Source organism: Tauraco erythrolophus, chromosome 1 (assembly GCF_009769465.1).
Source record: "Tauraco erythrolophus isolate bTauEry1 chromosome 1, bTauEry1.pri, whole genome shotgun sequence".
Lineage (NCBI taxonomy): Eukaryota > Metazoa > Chordata > Aves > Musophagiformes > Musophagidae > Tauraco > Tauraco erythrolophus.
The window spans coordinates 8,096,194-8,124,042 of NC_141465.1; the positions used below are offsets into that span (position 1 = coordinate 8,096,194).

Below are 27,849 nucleotides of genomic sequence, written 5' to 3' on the forward strand. Positions count from 1 at the left end.
ACAGATGGTTTGTGGCAGCGGGAAGACCCTACACTTAGGGCTTGCAGACTTAACTGTACTTGCAGAATTCCACCTTAAAAGTAATTGGACGTGTCTTTAACTCAGAGAAGGTTTGCTAAGCAATGACACATTGCACTTGGATCTGGAAGCATAACATCTGGAAGCCAAATGTTAGAGGCGATATAAAACGGCCAGCCCAACAAACCAGTGGGGCATTTCTAAGCCAGGATCATCCTCAGGATGGACCTCATCCTTCTCTGTGTATTCCTGCCTCTGGTGACCGTGGCATGGGGCCAGTACGGTGACTATTACTACGGCCCCTATAACTACGGAGATAATGATGAATGGGTCAACGTGTACCGCCAGGGTTTCAACTTCCAGTGCCCGCACGGGCAGGTGATCGTGGCTGTCAGGAGTGTTTTCAGCAAGAAGGAAGGCTCCGACAGACTGTGGAACTATGCCTGCATGCCGGCAGCCCAGAGCCTCGGTGAGCCGACAGAGTGCTGGTGGGAAGAGATCAACAGGGCAGGAACCGAATGGTAGGAGAACCCCAACCATCCCTGGAGGGCACAGCCCTGATACCCTCTGTGGAACGCGGGTGCTAATACTGCAGTCAGAGCGATGCAAACGCGTATTAATGCCATCATAACCAGCGGCCTCAGTGCCCTGAACAACTGCCCGAGACATTAATCACGATGCATGCCTGTGAGGTGATCAGCACCACGTTTGCCTTCTCTGTAGCAATTTCTTGCTGGAGGGTCTCTATGGGCTTTAGAAATGCTGTGTCGTGCGGTCACTCACTGGTAGTGAGTGACTGCAACGTGGTTTGGTCTCGCTATTGTTGCTTCACAGATGAGGAAATCGAGGCATGAACCTGCAGTGAGCAGAGGATAAAGTCCCTCTTGAAAGGCCACACACTGAATCGGTGACTAGACTGGGGAACAAATTGTAAAACTCCTCACTCCGACCTCCTGCTCTTACCACTAGAAAAAGAAATCCTCTCTGTATAGCACTGCCTTTTCTCTTTGTGTTTTTGTTGCTAAGCTTTTTGGCTTAGGCCCAGTCAAAGGCTGTTTTCTAGTCATGCTGATATTACAGGAGCCAAAAATCCACACTAACGAGCAATGATGGTGGCATATATATGCATGATAATTATAGCAGAAGATCATGTTAATTCCCTGATACTGTCAGTTTTGGTTAACTAAATGTTACATTTTCCATCAATCTTAGAGGCAAAGGTGATCACATTTTATAGCCTCAATAATTTCTGGAAATATGTATGGTGTTTCACGTTTAGGCAGCACATACACAGTATTTAAGTATCTTCTGATTTTTTCCTGAAACGTGAAACGCAGTTTTGGAAAACTCTTGAGTTTGAAATATTCTTTGGATAGAATGGAATGAATGCAAGAATATTTTCAAATACTTGAAATAGTTTTGCTCCAGAAATTGCAACATGTTTTTTGTAGATTCCATGTTATATGGGAACAGGTTAACAATGAAATGTGAAGCTTCTGCTTTTTAAATGATTCAAAATTTTGTTCTGAATTATTCATACTCTTTCACCATGTGATGCATTCCTATGGCTGATGCAACTGCTAAGGAAAAAAAGATTGACCCTATACTTAATTTGGAACAAGAACTGAAAAGAAAGGGGGAGGGCTGCAAAACAGGCAGAAGGAAGACACTGTGATAATACTGGATGGCTTCTTAATTTTTCATACATTGATGCAATTTCTACTTATTGCACAGTGATTTTGAATTAGACTTTGCTATTGTTCAAAAGAAAATTATTCTCTTTCTAAAAATCCCTGGCAGCAATTGCTCAAGTTCACTTCTCTCAAACAGGATACTGTGTAAGTCTATACAGAACATTTTCTTCTGCTATCTAACTATAGGGCCACATTCATCATCATGCTCCGAATGCTTAGCATGACTACCTCCACAGTGTATTATCTGACTCTCATTTCCTTCACATCTTAAAAAATATTTTCACTTTTTCCTCTTTCTTGCCTACCTTTTTTCCTATTGCCAACCCTATCTTTTCTCCAAATGTTTTTCTTTTCCAATCTCTCTTTAATGTGTTTAACTGTTTCACTCTCTTTCCTAGCTTTTCAAGTTATTTTAGTTATTTCTTCCCTAGCTCACCTTTCCAGTCCAACAGCCTTACATCTATTTGTGTTCTCTGCATAGACCTTCCTTCTTTCTTCTATATATTTTTTGGGGGCGGGGAGAATATACCAAAGTGATTAGGGAGCACATACTCCTTTGCCAAAGTGAACTTGTGCTCCTAATTACTTGGGCTATTTCCATACATCTTAGCTAGCTGTGCCTGGTTGTGGTTTACAGCTTTCTGCACCTAGGGCTGAGCAGTTGTGTCTACAGTGCTTCATGGAGAGAGGCTTGCTGTAAGCCAGCACGTCCCTCACTGTGCCCAGACGCTGCTGCCCAAGAATCCAGCAGGCTCATCCCAGACTGACGCGGAAGTGCGGGCCAGCAGGCAGACAGCCTGGAGTGTCTGAGTGCAAACTCAAACCTCAAATTAATGTCGTGGCACAGATGTAGCCTGTGGGGCCTTTGACAATCCTACATCTTCTCCCTTGGCAGCCTTACTTCTCATAGCTGCCTCTCTTTTCTACCCCTCTTCTGTGCCCAGCTCTGTGCTATTTGGAGCCATCCCCAGTTCTAAAGAGATTCACTCAGTAATCAAGTGGGACCACAAATATGAGTCATAATGTGTACCATTAGTCCCTGTTTGGCCACCTCTGTGTCCCTGCTGATCTCCTGATGAACCGATCTGTTGGTGAGCCATGCATCATCCTCACAGCACTCTGCTGAACTCACTAGTCCATTCCCCATCCTGGTAGGATGGACTGCAATATTCCTTTTTCAGCTCTGCCTCACAGGGTATTTTCTCTCATGTTGCACATCACATCTAGGGACATTCAATAACTTGTAACACCAATAACTACAAAGCTGCCAAGTTTTTCCTAAAATTTAAGCTCCATTCCCCCTGCTGTAATTGAGGCTTTTTATACTTTGCTCTACCTTCACTGAGTAATGAGAACAAGCACACCGCATTCTTTGTAAAATCTCTTTAACTTACTAAGAGGTAGCAGCTATGCCTTTCCCTCACCCACGCACTTTCACCCATGCTTTTCCTTTCAGGCTGAACACGTTTCTGTTCTTTTAGTTCTCCTTTGGAAGTTTTATATTTCCATACTCCTAAGCAAGCGCTGACCATACATACAGCTCTCCTCTGAATTCCCTCCAGTTTCTGTGCCATGTCCCAGAAACTCTAGTCTGGCAGAAACACCAAAAAATGACTTCTGACAAATGATGTTTATCAAATCACCATTCCTGACTCTTATGCAGCTGTACAACAGAGACAAACCCAAGAGAGGTTTCTTTAGAAAAGACAAAAAAAAAAACCCTACAAGAAAAGCTTTAGAGAGAAAATGAAGTGGAAATACAAAGCAGAGAGAAGAAATGGTCTCTAATTCATTATTTTCTTTGGCCGTTAGCACAGGAGGGGAAATGGCAGAAATGAATGTGAGGAACATAGGGATGAGAGAGTTGGGAGGGACTGGAGGGCAGGAGGGAACCACTGGCAGAGCTGGTTTAGGTAAGTTTGCTTCCTACACTAGCACTGGGTATTATAAGGACTTCTAGGATTAAACCCATAAGACTGCATCTTATAGATATGAAACAATTATTCAAGAGAAAGAGGGCGACGATACAGATCCACATGAGGCATCTAATCATGATGTCTAATTTATGACCTTTGCACCCTTCCAGAGTCAATGGAGAGAAATGGGTACTCTAAAAACTGCCCTCTGGGGCACCCCATCTCTCTCCAGAAGCAGTCTCATGAAGATCAACCACCTCTGACTGTTGCCTAGCATTACCCACAGGCATTTCAGAATTCACCCATCTACAAGTGCTTCACTTAATAAACACATCCCTGAAGTTAAGCATAAGTGTACGGGCACTTCTGAAGAGAGCATGTTCTTTTATTTTTTGCTCAATGGACATGAGAAACGTGCAAACATGTTATAAGACTCAGAGAAAATTTTGGCAAGACATTGGATAAGATGATCAGTGATGCCTTCTCAGCTTCATTAACCTGTGTATACATTTAAAGTTAAGTACCCGTACAAAGGCTCTGTTGAATCCGTCCCAACACCTTACTCCTGGCCCTACTGCCTCTGCAGAGGCTATCTGCTAACCAAGATGCTATTCAATACTGAGAGCAGAATTTGTTCCTGGATAATTTGGAAATACTCATGTCTGGAGCAGGGATAAGTCTTCAGGACATCCCCTGATCCTACACACTCCTCCTAATTATTATATGCTGTGACGTCTCAAGGAATTCTGCCTTTTCAGAGAGAATAAAGCTCTTGTTTTTAGCTCCATTTGTACTGGAGGAAGTTTGACCTTGGGTAAATATTTCACCACCTAAGAAAAGGTAAGGTCTGAGTGATTGCAAGTGAGGCTGTTCTTCACTGCTTCACTGAATACTTCAGAGTTGTCTCTACAGACCAGTCGTTGAACAAGGTACTTAAGAAAAACTACTTCTCTAGCCTAAAAGTGATTGTACCAAAGGACAGGGATCACACAAACAAAAGAACAAAAGCTTGCAAGTGAAAGACAAGCAACTCTTCCTTCCAGGAGAAAATGTTTGTTTTACACCACGTAGTACAGATGGAACCATGCCATATCCCCAGTATACTCCCAGTTACCCATAAGGCACAAGGCAGAAACATTTTGAGCAAAGTCGTATTTAATGCATGTTTGTTGCCTCTTTTCTTTGTTTAGACTTCTGAGAAAGTGTTTGGATGCAACTTGGAAAAAACAGATATCTAGATTCTTACTTGCTGCTCCCATTCTCACTCTCCTTTGCCTTCTCTTAAGTGCACAAACACACAGACACAAGCAGATCCTTCAAGCAGGCACACAACCCTACTTCCCACAAACTGGCTGCAAAGACAGACTCATGAGCAAAGGAAGTGTCTGCAGGAACCTCCTGTTCAGGCGCTGGCAGCACACCACGGTACATCTGCGAGGAACTGTTTTTGTTCTCAGTCTCTGACCAATCCCAAGTCTGAAATCTGAGGCCAAATTACCCAAACTCAATAATCAAGCTGCCCTTTCAAAATGTTCCCATTTGTGCTATCTACGCAAACAAGTTAATTTTCTTCAAAGCCCTAGGTTTATGCTAAAGGGATGGTGCTACAAGCTCTTAGCACAGCTGCAATGGACTGAGGCCAGTGGGAGCATCTGAGGAGAAGATGGGTGTTTCTGTAGATAGGGAGGCCTCATCAGCATGTCAGGAAGAAATCACAGAATCAACAAGAAGAAATCAATCAAATAACAGGGTGATTAGGGCCTTGCCTTCCACTTGGGTGAGGTGGAGAAAGTCAGTCATCTATGATCCCCAAATGAAAGAAAAAAAGAGCTGAAGATGACAGTGAGGTTGTCTTTGCTGTGTGGAAGCCCCAACAACACATCTCACCACTCAGCAACAGATAGTGGAGACTCCTTGTAGAAGTGGCTGTTGGAGACTGGTGCGGCCTAATCAAACATGGAAAAGTCGTTCTGTTCATCTGAGCGCCAGTGTTTCAAGTGTCCTGAGCCTGCCCTCAGCCACTTATCTCTCCGCACTCCTCTGTCACAGACTGGCCATTAAATTAGCTTTCATCATCTAACTAACCAACCTACACAGAGGAGGACACTCCACAAAAATAACTCAGGAAAGCAGGACAGGGCCTCCCCTCCACAGCCGTATCAGAAAGAAATTCAGTTTTGGATACCGAAAGTAGCAGGTTTCGGTGAAACAGCACTCGAGGAAAACAGTCTACCTAAGGTCTCATAAAAAAACACAGCTCCCACACTCTAACCACGGTCTTACTGGCTGCGTGAGGTTAGGCCATCTGTCTCCATACGCACTCCAGGGAGGACTGCAGATGAAAGGACGTGGCGTTACTTCTGTTGGGTCAGTTTGCCATGTCTGACATATCTCCATAGCAAACAGACGCATTTTGCTGTGACAGGCTCTAGAGAGATAGCTTTAAAGCAATTAACAATACAGGTTTTACAGCAGCCATCTGCTCTACAGCAAAACGGCAGGATTTTTTTGAAGTATGACACTATCAGGTTACCCTGTTATAGGACAAATGGCCCTTAACACAGCATGACTCAGTGACTACTGAGTCTGACACAGCACATTTCCAGAGAGCTTCAGGGAGAACTACCTGGTCAGTGTGGCAGGGGCTCAATGCAGGCTCTGACAGCACCACTTACTGCATCTTGACTTGGGCCTCCCTGAGCAGATTTGTAGTCAACGTGCTTCTCTTTGGGTTGTCATTCTCAAGACGGCATGCTGCTGAGGCTAATTCCTGATGGATCTGAGGGATAGAGCACCTCAGAGACAGGTTTACAACAGAGCAACAGCATTAGATGGGGCACAACACTCTGGGGCTTTGTCTAGCAAAGAGCAGAAATAAGACGCAGGCATAATTACGAAGTGTCACCACAATTGGTGTCATTGCTTGAAACAATTCTACTACTGCAAGAAATATTTGTCTTTAGTCTGGGAGGCAAATGTTGAGTTAATGAGTTTCACAGTTGGTCACTGAGACTATATCAATGTTTGCAAATTATGTGGCACAGCTGTGGATCTGTAGGGTGAAACAGTTCATGCCTGGGCTCAAAATCCACATATGCATTTTGAATGGGTTTGTTTCAAACCAGCTCTAGTTTGGTCTCACAGATAAATGCTCACTGGTGAACAGGAAAGCAGTCCTGACCAATAACATGGATGCACACTTTGGTTGCTTGTCATGACACAACTCAGCTGCACATCACTCATTAACGAGATCAGAAGAAGGTTCAGCAAAGGAGAGGCTTGCCACAACAACTGCAGCAGGACATAGAAAGTCTTAGCTAGCGTAACCCTGTTACTACACAAAACTCCACCTAAAATAAGGCTGTACAGTTTACTTCCTATGCAACACCGCAGTCATTTCCGACACATGTAAAAGAGGGAAGGGAAGGGCAACTTCCATTCAACAGCACCTGACCCTCACCACCACCAATCTTCCCACTCCTCCATCTACCAGACAGCTCATCTCCTCTTCTCCCAGTACCAGATTAAAAAGGCAAATCTTCATGTATCGCAACTCGAGCCAACTAGAAAAACAAAACAACCTATCCATTGCCAAGTTTAATCCCACACAGTCCCAGCTGGTTTCTCACGCTCTTCTGCATTCACCTAAGAGGTATCTTCCTCTCTTATTAGCAATGTCAGGATTTCATGAGAGAGAAGAACCCAGTGACAGTAATTCTGAATACTAAAGTGCTACTGAGTGGGTCTAGTGAAAAAGGCTTTCTTTTTACTTGGCCATAAATCAAAGCTTTGATTCACCATACTGGTTTGCAGGATTTGCTGTGACATGAGTAGTGAATTCAATAGAGAAGGAAGAAATCCTCACATATTAAGTGTTTTCGGATTAGTGCACAGAACATTTGACTAAAAAGGTGTGTGGGGAGGGGTTGTTTGCTTCTTTTCACTGAACCCAATATTGAGTGTGAATAACAGATTGCAGGACTTTGTGCATATGAGAGAGAAGTAGAGAGGGAGAAGTGAACATGAGCTTAAAAGTATATTTCAAATCTTACTTCAAATGTTTTTAAAATAAAATGGCAATTTAATTATAAGATATGACTTAGGTTCAGTTACACTCTCCATCTAAGAAATTATTCAGGCAACTCCAAATATATTTTTTTTAAAAATAAGCTTTTCATGAGAAGATCAACAATAACCAAATCTTCCTGAAGTTTGGTGCCCAAATACATATGTATGTAAACATGAAGGTGTTACATTAGCTAGATTTTTTTCAATCCACTAGAGAGAGAAGGCTCCATCAGTGACATCTCTCTCAAGATGAATCTTTCCACCAAAACTGGAGCGTATTAGTAGAAGCGTCAAGAAAATAAAAACTATTATAGGGGAAAGAACGAGAGAGAGGGCAGGACTTCTCAGACTGACTGTAAGCAGGTAAGGAGAGAAAAGGAGAAGGGAGAACCTTCTGCAAAGATAAGTATGGGCAGGAATATCAGATCCTGATCGGTGAGGATGGGAAATTGCAGGGAAATGCGAAGCCTCTGAGAGAAAATGCAAAGGAAAAGAAGGAACTAAATGCTCCTGTTATTGCACCTACGCAGAAGAGCTAGAAAATCTCCCAGGGGCACAAGGACCCTTCAGTGCAGTGGAAAGGCATGTAACTGGGAAGGGGTAGAAGAAGATGAAGAGGCACAGGTTTGGTTCTACTTTACACAGATTAATGCCGAAAAGTGTTCATCTTGCAACAGGTACAACCATTCCCTATACTTCTCTGTATCAACCTTTCTTCCATCAGGATAACACCAATCATCTGCAGCTATCCAATATGTTTACATAGCATCTTAGCCATATGTTCCCATGGCCTATGTGCCAAAAAACAGAGCAACTTCCTATCAAAGTCCTGCTGAAATCCTCTGAGTGTGAGCCAAACTGCCTTACTTGGTGTGGTACCATAGCAACTCAGAGTCCTCATCATTACTTAACTCTGAAGGTCCTTGGAAGAGTCTCACAAGACACAGCAAGTACATGTGGCCCCAGCAACGTGGGAGATGCGGGGATACAAACAAATGTAAATAATCTTGTCTGAACAACAGAAGATGGTGGAAGGGACATACAGAAGAGACCCCTGCTTCAAAGGAGAAAGCTGATAGTTAGGCAGAGGAATTCATCCCTGCACTGGTCAAATTTGATCTTTTTTTCAGCTTTTGCATACAAACACTAGAACCTCACGCTTTGCAAGCACTAACACCCGTACGCGAAAGTGAATGACTTTCCAAATACCAAACTCTGTTAGACAATGTGTTTCCCCTTCTGGGAACTCTAGGCTCATTAAAATAAACTATGAGGTCATTGAATGAAATTAGGGGAATTTTTTGGTATGTGTTAATCATAAAGTTACTTCTGAAAGTGTCTTTTGGATATATCTATGTATTTGATCTTATGGTATCACAAGGAAGGTTTGCTACAGCTCTAGGCTGCCATGTTTCCTTGATGAAGGAAAAAGAAAAGGAAATGGAAGAAACTGAATTCTTCTAATTTTCTCCAGTAGGGAAACAAGGAGGCTAGGAGGGTGCTTGAGAGAATGAGTGCTGAGTTAATAAGCTGTCAGTTTTCACGCTCCCCTTATCTTTAGTCTCCAAGAAGTAAGCTATTCAAACCGACTATCACTTGATTTACTTTGGGTATCAGTGTCCAGATGCTTGTAAGGTGTGAAGAAAGAGAAGCATATACTTGCAGGCTTAGATCATGTCTATTCTACCGGAAGGCAGTTTACATGTATGACAGCATTCCCGAGAACACAGAAAGCATGAAGCAGCAGATTTTTCTTTTGAAACTCCAGTCATAAAATTTATGCGAGTCTTACAGTTTCAGAACATCTGAGTCTGTTTTCCTCATGTGGTTATCAAATCATTTCATCACAAGCCTATAATGTTTTGAACTTAGAGTGCCTTCTTCTGAAGACAGGTAATTAAGAAAGAAATAAAATGAATTGCTGAACTCTTATAAAAGAGTTTCTAAGGCTTCTTTTTCTTAGAGAAGCAGTTGAAAAAATTACTCCAGTGAACTCCAAATGCTCAAATACCAACAGCCAAATACAAAAGTACTAACAGACTATTTTGAAGTCAGTCTTATGATTTGTAAACAGTTGGGAATGTCAACATCAGAACAATCTTCTTGCCTGATTAGCATACCGGAATGATTAAACACTTTAAAACAGTTTAAACAGTTTTAAGTGCAACACAAATGTTAAGATATTATTAGTTAACTACTGCTGCTTTCTTATACAAAATGGTTACTCAACACACAGCAAGTGTATACAATGCTTCTTAATACAAAGCCAAATGTTCAGCTTCTACCCTGAATCAAAACCTTTAATGCCGTTTTCAGAAATGCTTTAAACTATTTACCAGGGAATCTAATATCATGTTTTCCTTATGTGTTCTCCTCTTTCTCCTCTTTCTCAGGTACCAAACCTGCTCAAACAATGGGCTGGTGGCTGGTTTCCAGAGTCAGTATTTTCCATCTGTGCTTGACCGTGAATGGCAATTCTACTGCTGCCGCTACAGCCGGAGATGCCCATATTCGTGCTGGTGAGTTCAAGCACAAAGCCTCTTTCCCCCAACAGTCTCTATAAATGTCTTCGGCTACTTGGCCTGTCAAAAATTTTGCCTGAGAAAAAGTTAACTGTGGTTTATGGGGCTAAGGAAGTTATTTCCAGTCTGGTAACAGGATTCTTGAGGATCTATGACTAAAGGAAGAGAATGAGGGCACAGCTACGCTGAACAGCGTACTGGGTACCAGCAGCAGCCTAGCTAAGCTGGAAACCATAACAGAAGTCTCTGAAGTGGAACAACATTTCAAAGATGGTGACACAGCTCCCAGTATAAATCCTGCACATTTACAGAAGCAGGAGCATCTCTATGCTATGCAATTGTGCCACAATGACTTATGGGAGTGAACTTACCGCCAGTTACCTCAGAAAAAAAATCCTCTGGCCGACAACTTGCAATTTGTGCATTTGTAGTGCATACAACTTACTCCTTCTCTCAAGGCTGCTTGAAGATCAAAGTAAAAATTAGCTACTGATCATAGTCCAAACCTAAAAACAGGTGGCCTCACCTCAACACAGTATCACAACTGCTGCTGGCAACCTCACAGAGGCTATGGAAAAATGAGCCACACATCCTGAGTTTCCCTGTGTCCCCTAGGTGTGGCTTCTCTAAATTGAGACTGTGCAGAGAAAGCTCATATTGCTCCTGTCCGGTCTGTGTAACAGAACTCACGATTTTATGCTCCAGGTCTACGAATCCAGCTGTTCTCACTGATACAAAGAATAACCCGTTTGCACTTAAAAAAAAAAAAAAAAAAAAAGAAAAGAAAGAAGAAAATAGGGGTAAAAAGTCTGTGCTTGAATCTTTGTTTCCAGAACTCAGCTTTGAAGTGAACTGCCCGTTGAGATGAATACAAACTGTTTACACACCCTTTGGTCTTCCTTGTCTAGCTGGCTACTGGCCAAATACAACAGCAGTGCCTTGCTTTGCATCCTTCAGTCTCCTTGCAGCCAGGAGGAAAAGAAATGGGTTTTTTATTATTATTTTTAAATATTTTAAATTACAGGAACTCTGTAACAAACTCTTTGAACGTTCTCCTGCCTCCTTTCCAGCCTACACTGCCCACGGATGTTCACTGCTTGGGGGTTTATTTACATATCTGCCCAGGCTCTTCCCTCTGAGGGAAACTCTCTCTAACTTTTAAGCAGTTCTTCCAATTTCCTTTACTCCTCTAATATTGCTTGTATTTTGGGAGAGACAACAGAAATCTTCTCTGACCTCTTTTGTTGTTGACAGTTATGCTTCCCTCAGACATCGTCTTGACAACAGGGAACAGCTTTGGCTCTGCCTTGCAGATTGGCATTTAGATCAATGCAGATCCTAATGTAAATGTTTGGGGTTACTGATGTCTTGCGTTTCCATCCCAGCTGCACACAGTCCTATACTGCCCTTATATTTCCAACAGTGACAACACTCCATTTTTCATGCTTGGAAAAGAATGCCTTATGCAGTTCAGCTGCTACTGTTTTTCCATGCAGAAAAGGCAGCACTTCAAAGGCAGGTAAAGCATTTCTCCCTCTAAGATGGGTAGAAATCTCATGTGCTCATGTTCTTCTAGGAGAGGAGAGCTGCAAACCCTCTGGGAAGACCTGTCACCTGGCTTGTGAAAAATTTTTGGTGGATAGTTTGTGATTATGAGTTCATTATAAAACTTGTATACCAGGCCCAGTTATTCCATCTGGAGTCCAGTTTTTTCTGCTCAAGCGACCGGCCTATCTTGACACTTCTACATTCACTCTCACCCTGCACTCTTTGAAGTGTCTCTTTACAATATATTTCTTCAATTTCTTTCAAGCTCTCATGCTGCCTTTGGAGTTAGCAAGGTAGATACAAGCTCTTTCTACATACAGTTATCCAAATTAGGATGTTATGGTCTGGATGGACAGACAACTAGATGGGTAAAAAACTGGTGGTTTAACAGGCTCACTACAGGGGTTGAAGGTTGCCCAGGTGTCCATTATGATCAGAGCACTGTAACGAATGGCCCACCCTGGGACTCGTCCTGCTTAACATCTTTACCGATGACTTCAAGGAGGCAACAGAGCACACTCTTACCAAGTTTGCATATGACGCCAAACTGGGGGGAACAGCTGATACGCCTGAGCATAGGTGTACAGGACTGCTGTTCAGAGGGTTATAAAGAAAACCTTTTCCACTATGAGGACAGTGAGGCACTAGCGCAGGTTGCCTGGTGAGGCTATGCAGGCTCCATCCTTCAAGGTTCTCAAGACTTGACTAACAAAGCCCTGAGCAGCCTGGTCTGACCTCACGGCTGACCCTGCTTTGAGCAGAGGGCTGTACTAGAGACCTCTTGAGGTCCCTTTCCACCAGAGTTATCCTGTGATCCCAAATAGGAGGACTCTTCTGCTGCAGGACCCGCACCATGCAGCTAAACTCTCTCTCCTCACCAAACAGTGGTCTCCTGCCCATTGTCTGCTGGGAATGGTTTCTTTTCTGTTTTATTCTCTTTACCCTGCCTAGACAGCATCTGGGAGAGCGCTAGTTGTTATGCTAAGATATAAACAACATGAACTGCAATGTGGTAGCATGAAACTTCGTGCCTTTGACCCACTTTTACTACTACAGATGTGACTTGTCTGAATTGTCACACTTCAATGTACAGCCACTAAACTTCCCATTCCCTAAGCCCCGGAGATCTCACTCACAACTTTATTTCCATCGGCATTTCCAAGCTATTGTCACAAAACCTTATTCACACATCACACTTCTGGTCTGTATCTTGCACCCTGTTTGAGATGCATTTGACAGAGAGACTCTGTTTTCCAAACAAGCTGCAGTTGGAAGATTTCTGGGCTACCACAGGTAGGACCTCAAAATGTATATGCATATAAGACCCAATAAAAATATGTGTGCATATACTCTGTGATTATTTATTACAATTTCAGCCCCAAGCTATAATGGTATTTATTCTGTTCCAGAAACTAGCTGTTAATAAACTATCTGTGGAGAAATGGCTATTAACGTGCTGCTGCCTCCTATTTCTTGGTCGAAGCAGCTTAATTTCATGCAAAGGCATCTATTAGTATATGACTATGTGGAAAAGTAATACCAGGAAAATATGTAATGACTGTGGTGCCTCATGGATCATGCGTGACACACAGGAAAATTCATATTCAAAGACAGTCCACATTGTGGAATTTCTCAGCAGCCTTGAATTTTAATGTGCAATGAATCCTTCACTAGGAAATCAAACATGGGCAGAAAGGCATTTTTAAGAAAACTGACAATACTGAGGCATAACAAAACTCTTTGCCTTAAATTAACTCTCACTTGGCTATTTGATCCCTTCCTCTTCCAGTTGTGTCTCTACAGGGCTCTCTGGCAAATATAAAAGCAGTGAGACAGCTGATACTTATGCATGGATTCTCTTGGCTCTTCCTCTTCAGTACTACATTCCTCCCAAAGTGACCTGGTCTTCCCTACGATGAATAAAGACAGGTTTTCCCCCGTATATGACCCATGCAAACGGTTAGAATTTGACCTGGTTTTTACAGCTGGAACATTCCTTTGATTTTTGAGTCTTGCTCAAAAAACTTGCTGAAATACTAATACAATACTTGTTGAAATACTAATTTACGCCACCATCATGCTGACTGAAACTCACACTTAAACACTTTGCTTAACGTAAGAACATGGTTAAAGCCATATACATGTATAAGGACCTTGCTTGGTAGCATCCATATCCTTTCTCTTAGAGCCCAGCAGTTCTGTTTCACAGCTCGTTTTCTTACCATTAATCCCCAGTTTACCTGTACAGTAAGCCCACAGTGCAAATAAATATACTAATCTTTTACAGTTTCATAGTTCTGCACTTGCTATTTTTAATTTTTTTTTTACAAGTACTTCATTTCCTTCTTCAGCATGCCAAGTCTTCTCATGATTCTGCACATTTTTACCATACTGAAAATAATTAACATTCCTCACAGGAGGCAGAAAAGGTCCCATTATTTTACCTGGCTAGGGAATGCTACCACAGTAAAATAAACTGTGTGCCGATTCGAAGCACAAAGGAAGCAAATCCATCACAGATGCAGAGACAATGTTATTAAGTTGTCCCATTAGAGCTCAGATTTTTCTCTTTGCCAGGAAATTGAAAGCTTGACTCCATCCTCTCAAAAGCAAACACATGTCACAGAGCAGCCCCAAGTCTGCACAGACTGTTTATGGCTGTTTCCCCTCTCCAAACAACCAGCAGTGCACAACTGCCAGAAGGTCTGTCTGGAGCCGTGGCTGTTCTCTGTCACCGTGACATTGTCCAGGCAACAATTACATTTTCCAAGAGTTATGAGGCTTAAAGAACTTACTTGTTTTCTTGACTCAACCTGCCACCAATTTCATATTGAAACTGACGAGATCCTATCCAGGTTCTCAGAGATTATCAACAGCAGAGATATAAATCCAGGAGGTGAAGTCAGAATAGATGTGGTGGAAACATGCACGTCTGGGGAACTCAATTCCTCTCCCCCCTTTCCTTCTGGGGAAAAAAAAAAAAAAAAAAAAGGTATTTAACTGTGGGGTTTTTTATATCCCAGCAAATATAACCTTTCAGTTCAATCTCCAGGACCATCTTCCAGAGACGTTTTAGAAGAAACACATTTGCTTAACATTGGAAAGCTGGCTAATGTAATTTCAGACATGCCTTTCTTGAGGAACAGGCATAAGGTGCCCTGAGCTCTCTGCTGCTGGTGGTTTCTGTATTGCACTAGCTCATGCAGCCCTCCAAGAAGAACTGTGGTCCCACTGTGTCAGCCTCATGGATCCTCAGCCCTTTGAGAGTTTGTGGTTTTCACTACAACAGAGTGGAAATAGAAGAGCAGTGATGCGTCTAGATGAATCTACAATCTCAGAGCCTGGAGCCTGAACTCAATCCTGAAACACACACGACAAGGTCACATGAGAGAATGGCTCATCTCTAGAGCAGCTCCAGGACACCTCTAGTTCCCTGGCAGCCCAGCAATCTGGGATCTACACTGGGAGCATTGGCAGGAATTTCTGTAGGCAGTTTACTAAGACCTTCTTTGGCTTTTCAGCACAGTACGCGTTTTAAAAGGGGATGCCTGCTGTTTCCAGCTGGAGGAAGAATTGAAACTGATTAAAGAGCATACAGTTCCAATGTTCACTGAATGGAACATGCAGGCTCATGTCTCTTGAAACAAAATTCTCCTTTAGGAGAGCCATATTCCTGAAGCACTTGTAAATAACATCTGAAACAGTAAGTCTATTCAGAGGACACTCCTTGTCTTCTAAGGCCAGAAAGTTAATGTCAAAGCTTATGTTTTCCTCTTGAAATGGAACAGCTCCTTCTTTTGGCTGCGGCATTGTTAGAAGAATTCAGCAGCAAAGAGAAAAATGAAGGTTAAAGAGGAGCCATTCATCTTGTTAGCACTGTAGTTGCACACGAAGCGAAAAATGTAAGGTACTCCAAAACAATGTACTTCACTAGCAGGGAATAAGTATATTCAACAGTTGGAGCAGGAAACCATAAGCTCTATCACTGACTGTCTTTGATATTTTAAGAGACTCATTTCTTTTATCTGCTTGATATCTGAAGGCAAGGCATACCCACAGTCCCCATTCACTTCTCTAAGGGGCGGGCTGTGCAATACTAATCAGGCCATTGGTTTGACTCCATCTTCTTATCGGTAAAAAATTGATTCATGATAACTATTTCTGAAGTCAATTGTTAAAAGAGTGCTAGGGATCACTGTAGATTAATACAAAACATTCTTCTCATTGCTAAATGAGTAACTCTGTGTTTTCTATTAATCTCTAACATAGTAATTCTTCACCATGGAAAATAAACAACATTACTACTTTTAGACTAAAATAATAACAAGAGTAATCCTGTTAAAGATTTAATGCCTTTATTCAATATGTCTCTTGCCCTGAGCAAGATTTACAGGATTTCAGTAAAGTATATTAGAAAAATGTGGGGATGGGTGGGGTGATGCAAACCAGTCAGAAGATAAACCATCCCACATCAATTCTATTCCAGCTAAAAACCCCATTATGAAAACACCTTTTTCTGTCAGGTTTTCCTGCTCTCCCCTACACATGCCAAACCACTTACATTCCTTCTCACGAGCTTTTCTTCCTCAGTCTTTAGCACAGAATTACCTGATTTCTCCACTCTTGACAACGTCACTAGTGCTCCAAGCCTCTTGAGTCCAAACATACACCTGATACTAACCTGAAGTGGAATTGCAAACCCGAAGCAGAATTCCTCTGTTTTCTGTATTAACTCTTGCAAATAGATCATGTGGACTGAAAAGACTACCACTTGCGTATGGTCTCACATTACTATTTTCTCCCCTGTGAGTCCTTCCCCAAACTTAACACCTATGTGCACATCTATGGTCCCAGTAAGAGCACTCTGCTAGCCCCTACACAGACCCTCTGCCTCCTCAAGGTTCATTTGGCACCAAATTACTTAGTGCCTAGGTCCCACAATCTGTGTAACACAGGTCTTCTCATAGCTGCTTCGCAAGCCTCTCTTCTAGGGCTTTCCCTCATGTGACTTCTCAGGCACCACAAGCACCACAGCTTGGTCCTGGAGGCCTTAGATCACTTCAAACAGCAGCAGCAACTTTGTCCCAGCACTTGGCAATTCTCAGCTTCCCACTGTTCTCCTAGCCCAGCCTTCTTTGCTAAGAGGTCAGCGCCAGAAGCACTTAGAGGGCCCTCATGCAGGTTACTGTGGATGACTCATCCCTTGGGCATGGACTCCTTGGAAGTCCAGACTTCCGTGGGCAGGTGAACCCTCACCAACCAGGGCAAAAAGCATCTCTCACTTCTTTCATGACTCCTCTTGGGTATAAACCATACACCACCACACAAGGCTCACAAATGCTACCACGTTTGTAAATAAATTACCTGTCTGTAGGGCCCTGGTAGGTGGTTCACAGCTGATACGCTGTTGATATGTACTAGACAGTAAAACAATTAATATTTTCTGTTAAGCACTTGATAATAAGATTACACACCAAGCTACAATAAATGCTAAGGGAACCACTGTCCTGTGCCAGGCAGATCACTTTGAGAAGACCCCTAATGGCTGAGTTAAATGGCCTTTCTCCCCTCCAAGATGAGAAAACCAAGTGTTGACTATCATCTCTCAGTGCAGATACATTTTGTGTGACTTATCCCCAAGATTCCGAAAACTGGGATAACAGAGGAGGGCTGAGTAACACCAGAGAGCCCTGCTATACAGACAACCAATTGCATTTCCTTCTAAAGGATACAGCTCAATCCAGACAACCTTGAGATGCATGGACTTAAGGGAACAGTTTCATAAATGAGTACAGTAAACTTCAAAGAGAACTGAATTAGACAGACCACACAGATCCAAGTGAACTTGAGCATTACTGTCATAGCATTATTTATAATTTTTCTCTGCAGAACAAAAGGAGTCAGCAGGCATCTGTCTATGTAACAATGCAAACGTCAGCGCAGCTCAAGTAACCATATCATTTACTTTCAGTAATTGCATATATTTGCTTTTCGAACACTTCTTAGCAGAGGAGCCTTAAGAGGCTCAACGATAATGTGGAGAATTTAGTAGGGAGGGAGTGGGATATGACAGCAGGCAGAAAGAAAAGAGAGGGAAGCTAAACAAAGGCTCCCTACTGCATCCATTGACTTCAGAATAACACTGCCTGCTTCTGTGAAAGGTATGTGAGACCCTTCACAGTAATTCAGGACCCTGTCATCAGATTTAATTTTCAACTGAAAGGCTCATGAAACAAGTTCAAAGAACTGACTCTCAGTTCTGTCTCTGAGTAGAGCTGAAAGCAGCTTTTTAACCTTGCGTTTTGCACAGTCTTGTCTGCCCAGCGCATAGTGCTGGTCAAGATTACAGAACATTTTCCTTCCTGAATGCCAAACAGATGTTATGAAACACACTTGGTGGAACATATATAAACACACGCCTTAGTGTTTTCTCATAATAATAGCCCAAAAAAGCCCCAAAACCTTGAGTCGATGGGAGAATGCAAAATGAAATCCCAGTCCATAGCTGGTCTTCATGCCACATGTTTTAAAAACCTGCTGTGACTCAGGAATCTTTGAAGATGTGCTATCAGACACTCAGGCTATAAATTAGTAAACTAAGTATGGGATTCTCCTCTACCAGAGGAAGCAGCCACACTATTAAAACTTTCTTACCCTCTAAAACAGGGTGTCCACATTGTGCCTGTTAGGAATGGTACCTACCATGTGCTAACCCACAAATTGTATCTTTGAAGTATCTGCTGAGATTGTGCTAGATGGTCTGGGCTAAAACTGCTCCAGATTTTTCCACCAATTTATGCATCTAGACAATGGAGTTATAGTGTCCAGAAACATTCCCCGGTGTTGTTTAATTTACTAGCATAGATGTAGCCCCAGTTTCTCTTAGCCTCTGGCTACAGATCCAGAAATGCTCTACAGTTCCCAGATTCAGATCTATGGCTTCACTGATGGGAGAATCAGGCATGCAAAAAAGTCCTCCTCAAGGTCTTGATTTCTGTGTAAAGAAAATGGATAAAATACATACTAGATAGCAGAGGTCAGGCTTTGTGAAGTATACTCTAGCTCCCATTACAGCTCTGGGCATGGAGTGCAGGGCCCTGAAAGCAGCTTTTTCCAAACTGGAGGGCTTTCAGCAAGTTGGCTATACCGAGGGACCAGCTTATGCTCAGGCTAAGATTCTTTTATGGGGTCATAAAGATGTATTAGAGATTCAAGTCATAGACTGTCTAGGTAAAAAAGTATTCAAATCTGAGCTGTAAACTGACTGACACTGACAAATAAATATATATTTGGGAGCACAAGAGGAGATGTCCTGAAAGCAAAAACGATAACATCAGCCTTCAGTCAATGTAACAGGTAAATTGGGTTTGCCGTGGTTTGACACAAACATATTCAAGCGGTAATCTTTTTTCTAGGAAAAACCACCAGCTAACTGGTGAGCAGCCATGAGAAACAGCTTTTTGTAATATTTGTATTTATTCTCTTTGTCTGGGTCAAAGCCAGTTCCCTTAAAATCCACAGTGGTCTTGTTTTGGTCTTTGATGGGAGCTGGACTGAAAACTGTGGCTCTAATTTTCCCACTTGCAGGGCTTACTGATGACTCTACCTATTTATCCATCTTAACAACTGCCAGGGTACATGGTTTCTTCTATTTTTCCTAGTCTGCAGCAGCTGTCTGCATGACCTGTGAAATACTGCTCTTCATTTCTTATCAACAGCACAGCACTGTGAAGGCTCTGCAAATCCATGGGGCCTTGGTCAGAGCTCTGACAACAGACATGATGACCAGGACTGATCTTCTGCCTTCCAAAACCACTTGGGCACAGGTGTTCTGGTACTACAACTAGTAATTCACTTGATGATTGCCATAGCCAAAGGAAGTACGAAAACAACATATGTTCAAAGTTGACCGTTGAGACTTCAGGATCTTTTTAAGGCCATGCTTGAGTTTCACATACAGTCTCATTTTACATCTGTCAAGGAATAATGGTTTGTTGGGAATGATATTTCAACTGAATTATGTTTTTCTTTCATTTTCAAAAGCTGAAAATGACCTGGAATTAAGTCACATCTGCTTTACAAAGAAGATGTAAACAGCATAAGAATAGAGTAAACCAAGTGATCAAAAATACATTTAATATGGAGAGAGAGTGGTGGCAATTTCAGAGGATTTTTTGTTATAACAAATGGCTCTAGGAGAAAGCAGTCTAATATTCCAGAGTCCCTCAGTTTTCGGGTAAATTTCAGTTTCTGAGTACTCCAACAGTTACTGGTTTGGGCTGCAAATACTCCCAGAGCATTTCATTTTAAAAACTTAAAACCATCCCAATAATTATATTCCTAGTAAGTAAAATATTTAAGCTTGTGCTCAAATCTCAGTGATGTAAGAAGATGCAAACATGAAGATGAGACGTCAGCTGGGATGTGCTAGGATCACCTTCAAGCATCATCCAAGCACTGTTGCTGGGCTGAATGAAGTCAGAAAAATGGTTGTCAGGATTTCTGTAAAGGCATTTTAACCCTCTTAGCCTCACTAGCAGTTGAGCATTTCCACAGGGACAGCATCTCCCTTACAAGGAACCTGATTCTTCCCTGGGCCACTTCAGAGCAAAGCTGACACAACTCCACTAGCAACTCCCACATAAAATGCTGTAATACAGGGTGCCAGTTTTCCATTCCTGACTTCTAACATAATGTTTACACAAAGCACTGCTCAAAGTCCCAGCCCCTTCCTGCATCTGTTCAGTATCTGCAAAACCAAACACAGTATTACTTGCCTATTTCCCAGGGAAGCCGTAACCATAATTTGATTAATAAATGCAGAAGCACTTTGATATTCTTAGACAAAATACACTGTCCAGGCCAATATTTTTACATTCTAAACTAGGCAGAAAGTGGAAAGAACACAGAGGCATGGATTAATTGCTGCATTAGTTTAACATAACTCATAAATGGATAAATGTTTGTAGCTATTTGACTTGGCAACACTTAGAGCACTTCACAGCGGCCAACCAAACTGACTGACAAGAGGCCAGGGCAAATCCCTGCAATAAAGATATAAGTAGTAGACAAGCTTTACACTGTTGTTCCAGCTGCTTTTATCCCAGAGCTGCAGATGTATATACATACAATACTCCAACCTGCTCTTAACAGTTCTAAACTTACCAAAATTAATGCAAATAGCAACAGTAATTAGTTGTGTAGAACAGAAATGCAGTTTTTAGGTCAGACTGCATCTTGTGGTGCTGTTAAGAAACAAGAACTTTCAAAGAAACAAGAAAAATCTATTTGTGTTGCATTCAGTCAACTGGACTTTTCTGTAAGATGGTAAACTATTTTATCCTCTTTTTCCTTAATGTGAAGGTTAACAACAGAATATCCGGGACACTATGGAGAAGATATGGACATGATGATGTACACTTATGACCATTACATCCGTGGGGCAACCACAACTTTCTCTGCTGTGGACAGGTTTGCTTTTCATCTGTTTCACTAGCAATTGAAAAAAAAAAAAAAGTTTTCCTTTTCTATTTCCCCCAAACAGTGCATGGCTACCCATCATGTGCTGTGGTACTCAGCACCAGGCCAGTGCTTCTGAGGACCAAAGTTCCCTGTGCATATGGCTAACTGTCCAGGGTGGTGTATCAGCAAAGGGGCATCATCATGCATAAGGGGATCATCTGCCATGTCCATCCGAGTAGTTGAAAATATAGCAATGGTAGGCTTGGCTAAATCTGAACTCCACAAAGCTTAACAAATCCTCAGTATTGTTTCTAACCTACCTCTAGTCAGAGGACCTTTTATCTAAGTGAGTAAAAACTCAGCCTGGAACACCTTTGTCCTTTCAGGAGATGAAGCACTTATCCTGGCCCACTTTTCTTTGCAGAGAAGCAGGGAATCTGCCAGCAGGCAAAGATAAGATCATACAAACTGCAATCTAAATGCTGTAAACTGCTGAGTCTTTTGCAACACAATTCTAACAGATTTGAGGCCACATCAGGAATTAAGACAATGCAGTGATCCCTTCCCAGAAAATGAGTTTGCTACTTCTTCTCGATCAGTCCTGGTCATTACTTGATCAGGCCCCATGAGGTCCTACAGCTAATGAAGTTGTAGTTGGATCTTGATTCTTTCCTCTCAAGCTGACCTCTAAAACATGAACCATGATTTCTTTCCTGATGTGTTTTGTCACACTCCTCAGCCCAGTATATCAAAGCATTTGTTATCAAACAGCACAGACAGCAAGGCAAGGTGCACTGCACTGGCCCGTCATTGCCAAAACTGGCTACAAGAGAAGGGGGGAGAGGAGAGAGAAGGAGGAGTTTAAACACACCAACATTTCAAGCTGTCTCTAATTAAACACTCAAAGGAGCTGAGGTGTTTTTGTCACTACAACGCTCTCAGTTTGCTGGACTTCACTAGGGATCCCCTCAGCCAAAAGATTACCTAAAATAAGAAGACCTTTGCAGAAATGATAACACACTGTCAGATTGCTGCAGGTCCATAACTGTTATTTTCTGGCTAAAATTCATTACCCTGTTTATTAACAAATGGAAATCATGTCTGCAAATTATTCCTACAAGCAGAAGAGTAACTTTCACAGTTAATTCACTCAAAGGTATCTATCGCTTTGGAAAAAGAATTTACAAGGTTGCAAGGGACATCCCTGTTCTGGGTTTTTTCTCTTAAATATTCCCCAGTGCCAGTCTTAATCCTTGCTCCTCATGGCCATGGCAGAGAGTAGGGGAGATAATGCAGAGCGTGCTCCCTTGCAGCTGGATTCCAGCCTCCATTGAATGTAGACCAGGGTGAAGTCAGGAATCACAAGGACGAGCCTGGAAAACAGAGCAGTTGAGGTAACCAATGCCTCTGAGCAGATTTCTGTCTGTGACTGCTAAAGGCTTAACACAGACTTCAGAGCGGGGTGGCAGTGGGGGGACTGGCCAGAAGCAGAGGCAGCATCACGAGGATGTACATTGGGAGTACAGGTCCTCACAGGTTATGAGACCACAGTACCTGGAACAGATAGAAGCCACCAACACCTTTATCCTACCTCTGCTGTGACAGCAGAGATGAACCTGTAACAGTAGCAGGTGAGAACCATAGAGAAAACATTTTATGAATTGCAGTCTAGGAAACTTTTCTGTGCCAATGAACTTTCAGGTCATCAGCTTTCGGAATGACTAAAACCAACTTATGTTGCCCAGTGAAAGAGGTGAAAAAACCTCCTACTACACCAGTTCATAATTCAGATTCATGCAGTAACTCTCCTGAGTGGTATATTCACAAAAGTCAGCAAAGTTTGTCATCCTCAATGGTTCTTTGCAGGTAGATGAGGCAGCATAGGAGCCAAAAAGCTATTCCCAGTCCCAGCCTGCCAGCAGCATCACACCTGCAGCTTGTCTGTGTAAACATGCAGCAGATTTTGAGACTGCTTTTCATTTTCAAGAACATTAAACTTGTGTCCACACCAATTAGCCCATGACAGGCAACGTTCATGAGCTGATGAGAGGCACAAAAAGACCTTTTGAAGGTATTTTAGTTTAAGCTTTCCTAATCGCTTCAAACAGATCAGTATTTTTAGAGTTTTTGAATAAACTTGCAGAAATCATATCTTCCCTTCCTACTCCTTAAGACATTGCATCATTGGGGTCACTGCTGATGCACAGATATTTGAGAGAGCACGTGATGCCTCTGACAAAAGCTGTAGAAAGTTTAGAGAAGTGGTATCCCCACCTCCTCTTCTGTAATCACTCTCTGTGAGTTTCCATTCCTGTATATCAGGAATGAATGAAGGAGCCGCTCTTCGTCATCAGAGTTTTTCAGTGCTCATCTGTGCAGAACAGATTTTAGAAGTGGCTCATATTTACATTTTTCAGTCCCATTTTAAATGAGTCAAAAGGAGAAAACAACTGTCTATAAAGCAAAACAAAAGCAGCTGGAAAGAATTAGCAGAGGCTTGAAGTATCTCTGGGAGCACACTCGGGAGTGAGGTGATAACACTGATGCAGAGAGGATGACCAATGGACATAGGTAAGGGCACATTTCTGGGGAAAGGCAGTATCTTTTGTTAGACAGGCTGATACAGTCAGCTTTCAGAGATGGACATGTGGTATGTGAAGCAGGTTGTAAATAACTGAAATTGCCCACACAGACAAGCACATTGTAAACTTGTGGCAAAATAGCTTCCAAAATGCAAAAGAAAAAAAAATAGTATTTCAAAATAGCTTCAGCCTGAGCTCTGAAACACGCTACGCGATGATGGCATGGCTCCCTTGTGGAGTCTTCTTGCAGGGCTGTGGTCTGGTTGGACTGGTCCCTGGAGTCCAGAGAGCACCAGAGGAGCGTTCACAGCACAACCTGCAGAGAGTAGCTGGGACAGGGAGCTGGGGATTACCAGACGTGCTCAGTAGGTGCCACAGCTTGTCCTTTGCTGCACAGCATAAAAATAGCGCATGCAGACTGTCATAAGCTCATTTCTTTTGCAAAACTGTTCTTGGCTCCATTTATTTGGGTGATCTGAATAGCTGGTAATTTCTTAACTGCTCAGACATCATCACCAAAACATAGATCAACACCCAGACACCCCAGCAGTAAGTACGATACCTGGACAAGGTGGCTATCCACTGAGCTCAGCTGAGCTAAATTATAGGGTATTTTAGGTACCTAATAAGTTTCATATGACCAAAGAAAGAGGATTTTGTCAAACTCAATATGAATAGGAATTCACAAAATTTTCTAATTGAATTGGAAACTGATTATTCAGCAATATTTGGACATAAAAGGTATTTTCCTTGTATCATCAAAAATTCAAATATGACAGCACACAACAGCTGGAGAGTAAAAGTGACAATTAAATATTGACTCCCTAAGCCAAGGAAAATGCTTGAAATTAGTAATGTGGGGGGACCTATAAACTGAGGTTAAGGATATGCAAAGGCAAGTTCATATATATTCCAGAGTATTGCACAGAGGGCAATTCCTGACGGGATTTGCACTCCCACTGGAAAACTTGTAAGGGATCTACAAATTGAAGCAGGCTGATAACTACTGAACTAAACACACAGTACCAGTAGTACAAATTGCATCCTGAAAAGCTGGATGTATATGCTTAACTTCAAACATAAGTAATGCTAAAAAAGTTAAATTAAGACACTAAATGCATTAACCTATTCGCCATCAACCATGTGCACATATGCTAAAGCGTCTGGAAGTTCAAGCATAAATTACAGCTTCAGAAATAATTCTGTTCTAATATTCTGAAGCATTTTATTAATTCAGGTAACTAAAATACATTTATTTTAAAGACTCGACTCGAGTCAAGTTTACAATATCCCCTTTCTAGAAAAATGAGCTCAGCTTTTGAGCTCAAAGTCTCTCTGACAACAGATGCTAGTTTAGCAGACCTTAATTTTGACCCATATAATCCTGTTAATCCACATACAAGCCATCTTTTTTTTTTTTTTCTTTTCGTCTCTCTGGGAAGCTCAGTGACCAAAAGAGTAATAACTGTCTTTGAAGAGCATGCACATAGTCCAAAAGATGACTTCTTAAAATAAACCTACGAATGAATCTTGCATTTCATTAACCTTTGGTAACAGTCTTATGAGGCAATTACAATTAAAAACCATGTAGGAAAGGCCTAAAGAAAACCAAAAATAAATGCTATATAACTAGACACAGACTTGCTGATGAGTATGAGACAGACCCAGTTCCAAATGACAGCATAAACTGGTGAAGTAGTATAGCAAATTTCCAGCTAAAAAAAAACCTCAGATAGTGAAAGCTGAAATGAGACACTTTATACCTACACAGAGTTTAAGAGTCAAATTAATCTTATTCCAGGATAGAGTCACCCAGTCAATGAAACCATATAAGAGCAGTTAATACCAAAATCTGTGGTGTTGTGGACACACTGGAGGGAAGGGGTGCCATCCAGACGCACCTTGACAGGCTGGAGAGCTGAGCCTGTGAGAACCTAATGAAGTTCAACAAGGCCAAGTGCAAGGTCCTGCCCATGGGCCAGGGAAATCCCAAGCACAAGTACAGGCTGGGAGGAGAATGGATTGAGAGCAGCCCTGAGGAGAAGGACTTGGGAGTGCTGGTGGATGAGAAGCTCAACATGAGCCGGCAATGTGCGCTGGCAGCCCAGAAAGCCAAACGTATCCTGGGCTGCATCAAAAGAAGCATGGCCAGCAGGTCGAGGGAGGGGATTCTGCCCCTCTACTCTGCTCTCGTGAGACCCCACCTGGAATGCTGCATTCAGCTCTGGAGTCCCCAACACAAGAAGGACATGGAGCTACTGGAATGAGTCCAGAGGAGGGCCACAAAGATGATCCGAGGGCTGGAGCACCTCTGCTATGAAGACAGGCTGAGAGAGTTGGGGCTGTTCAGCCTGGAGAAGAGAAGGCTCCAGGGTGATCTGATTGCAGCTTTTCAGTACCTAAAGGGGGCCTACAGGAAAGCTGGAGAGGGACTTTTTACAAGGGCGTGTAGTGATAGGACAAGGGGCAATGGATTTAAACTGAAAGAGGGCAGATTTAGGTTAGATCTAAGAAAGAAATTCTTTACATTGAGGGTGGTGAGGTACTGGAACAGGTTGCCCAGAGAAGTTGTGGATGCCCCATCCCTGGAGGTGTTCAAGGCCAGGTTGGATGAGGCTTTGGGCAACCTGGTGTAGTGGAGGGTTTCCCTGCCCATGGCAGGGGGGTTGGAACTAGATGATCTTTGAGGTGCCTTCCAACCCTAACCATTCTATGATTCTATGATTCTATGACAATACTTCAGATCTAAACTCTTATTAGCCAGAATCAAACAGCATAAATTGAACACGTGCTCCACAGCAGGACAGTATTTGATTCTCTGAACTCATGCCTTTTTGTCAAGGGTAAATTTAATGCACAATAAGCTAAGGTGGAAATTTGCAGCCTGTTGCAGCTATTGGACACTAAATCATTGGCCTCCACTGTTGAATCCTGCTGCTCCAGCCATGCTTCCTACTAAAAATTGTTAGTAGGTATCACATCACTCTCCTGACAGACAATACAGACATCCAATTACTCACAAACCAGAAACAGCATAAACTTTCCTTACACTCACAAACATTACTCTGCCTCACATGTGACTTGTGAAGATCAAGGATGACAAGTGAATTTAATTCCTCTCACTATTGATTCCTTCACATCTTTAATAAAGGACACTAGTTAGAAGACCTAGTAGTGGAAAGAAGAAAAAAAAAAAAAATGAATTTTGCTCTGGGGATAACTCCCTGCCTAGAAATAGCTTGAAAATCACTCACATATTTCACTTCGTACATATTCCTGAGCAATACATCACATGATGATAACTTTGACAGAACCATCCTTTTCCTCTTGGTCACTGATTTAAAGTCGATTTAGGATTGATCCATCAAGAGTCATTGTCTTTTGAAGGATACTCAGAGACTTAATTATTCAGAGATCTGATTTTCTTACTTTGTAAGGGAGTGTGAAGGAATTACAACTATAAGACATATTTAAGTTCCTTCCAGCCCATAAAAACCCAAAGCACTCAGAGGAAAGCCAGCTAATGGCAGACATGTTTTTAGCACCACAATACCTGGTGTAAAGTTATTCTTACTTGTATAGTCTTATCCTCTGCTGTTCTGGCTCACTAATATCATTCTCTTATCTCTTTTCCATGCAGGGATCGTCAGTGGAAATTCATTGTCTGCAGGATGACAGAGTATGACTGCCCATTTCAAAATGTTTAAAAAGATCGAGTGTAACCAACTTGGAAAGCCTGAGGACGGACAGGGTGGGATGAGGGTCGGTGATTACGGGAGAAGGGCAATTAGGCTCACAAAAAAAAGTGCCAAGACTCATCAGCTGTCTGCTGAAGATACAATTCTTTCCCTCTGGAGCTATTAAATAAATTGCAAGCCCATGTGCTTGCAACAGAGATTTTGGAGGATTCCTTCAAGCTGCACTGGCAGTTGTATCCCTCAACTAAAATTGCTTAAGAGACACACATTTATGATACACAAGCCCATGGCATATGCAATTACCTTTTTTATATATACACATAGCCATTCTGAACACACAC

At 42.2% G+C, this 27,849-nt stretch overlaps 1 protein-coding gene across 1 annotated transcript; it reads left to right on the forward strand.

The window, feature by feature from the left end:
* The first annotated feature begins 240 nt into the window (after window positions 1-240).
* Window positions 241-27,517, forward strand: DPT (dermatopontin). Its single transcript, XM_086622524.1, has 4 exons — window positions 241-539; window positions 10,090-10,215; window positions 21,130-21,237; window positions 27,451-27,517. Exons 1-4 carry the CDS (start codon window positions 241-243, stop codon window positions 27,515-27,517), a joined length of 600 nt encoding a protein of 199 aa, XP_086478650.1.
* The last annotated feature ends 332 nt before the right edge of the window (window positions 27,518-27,849 follow it).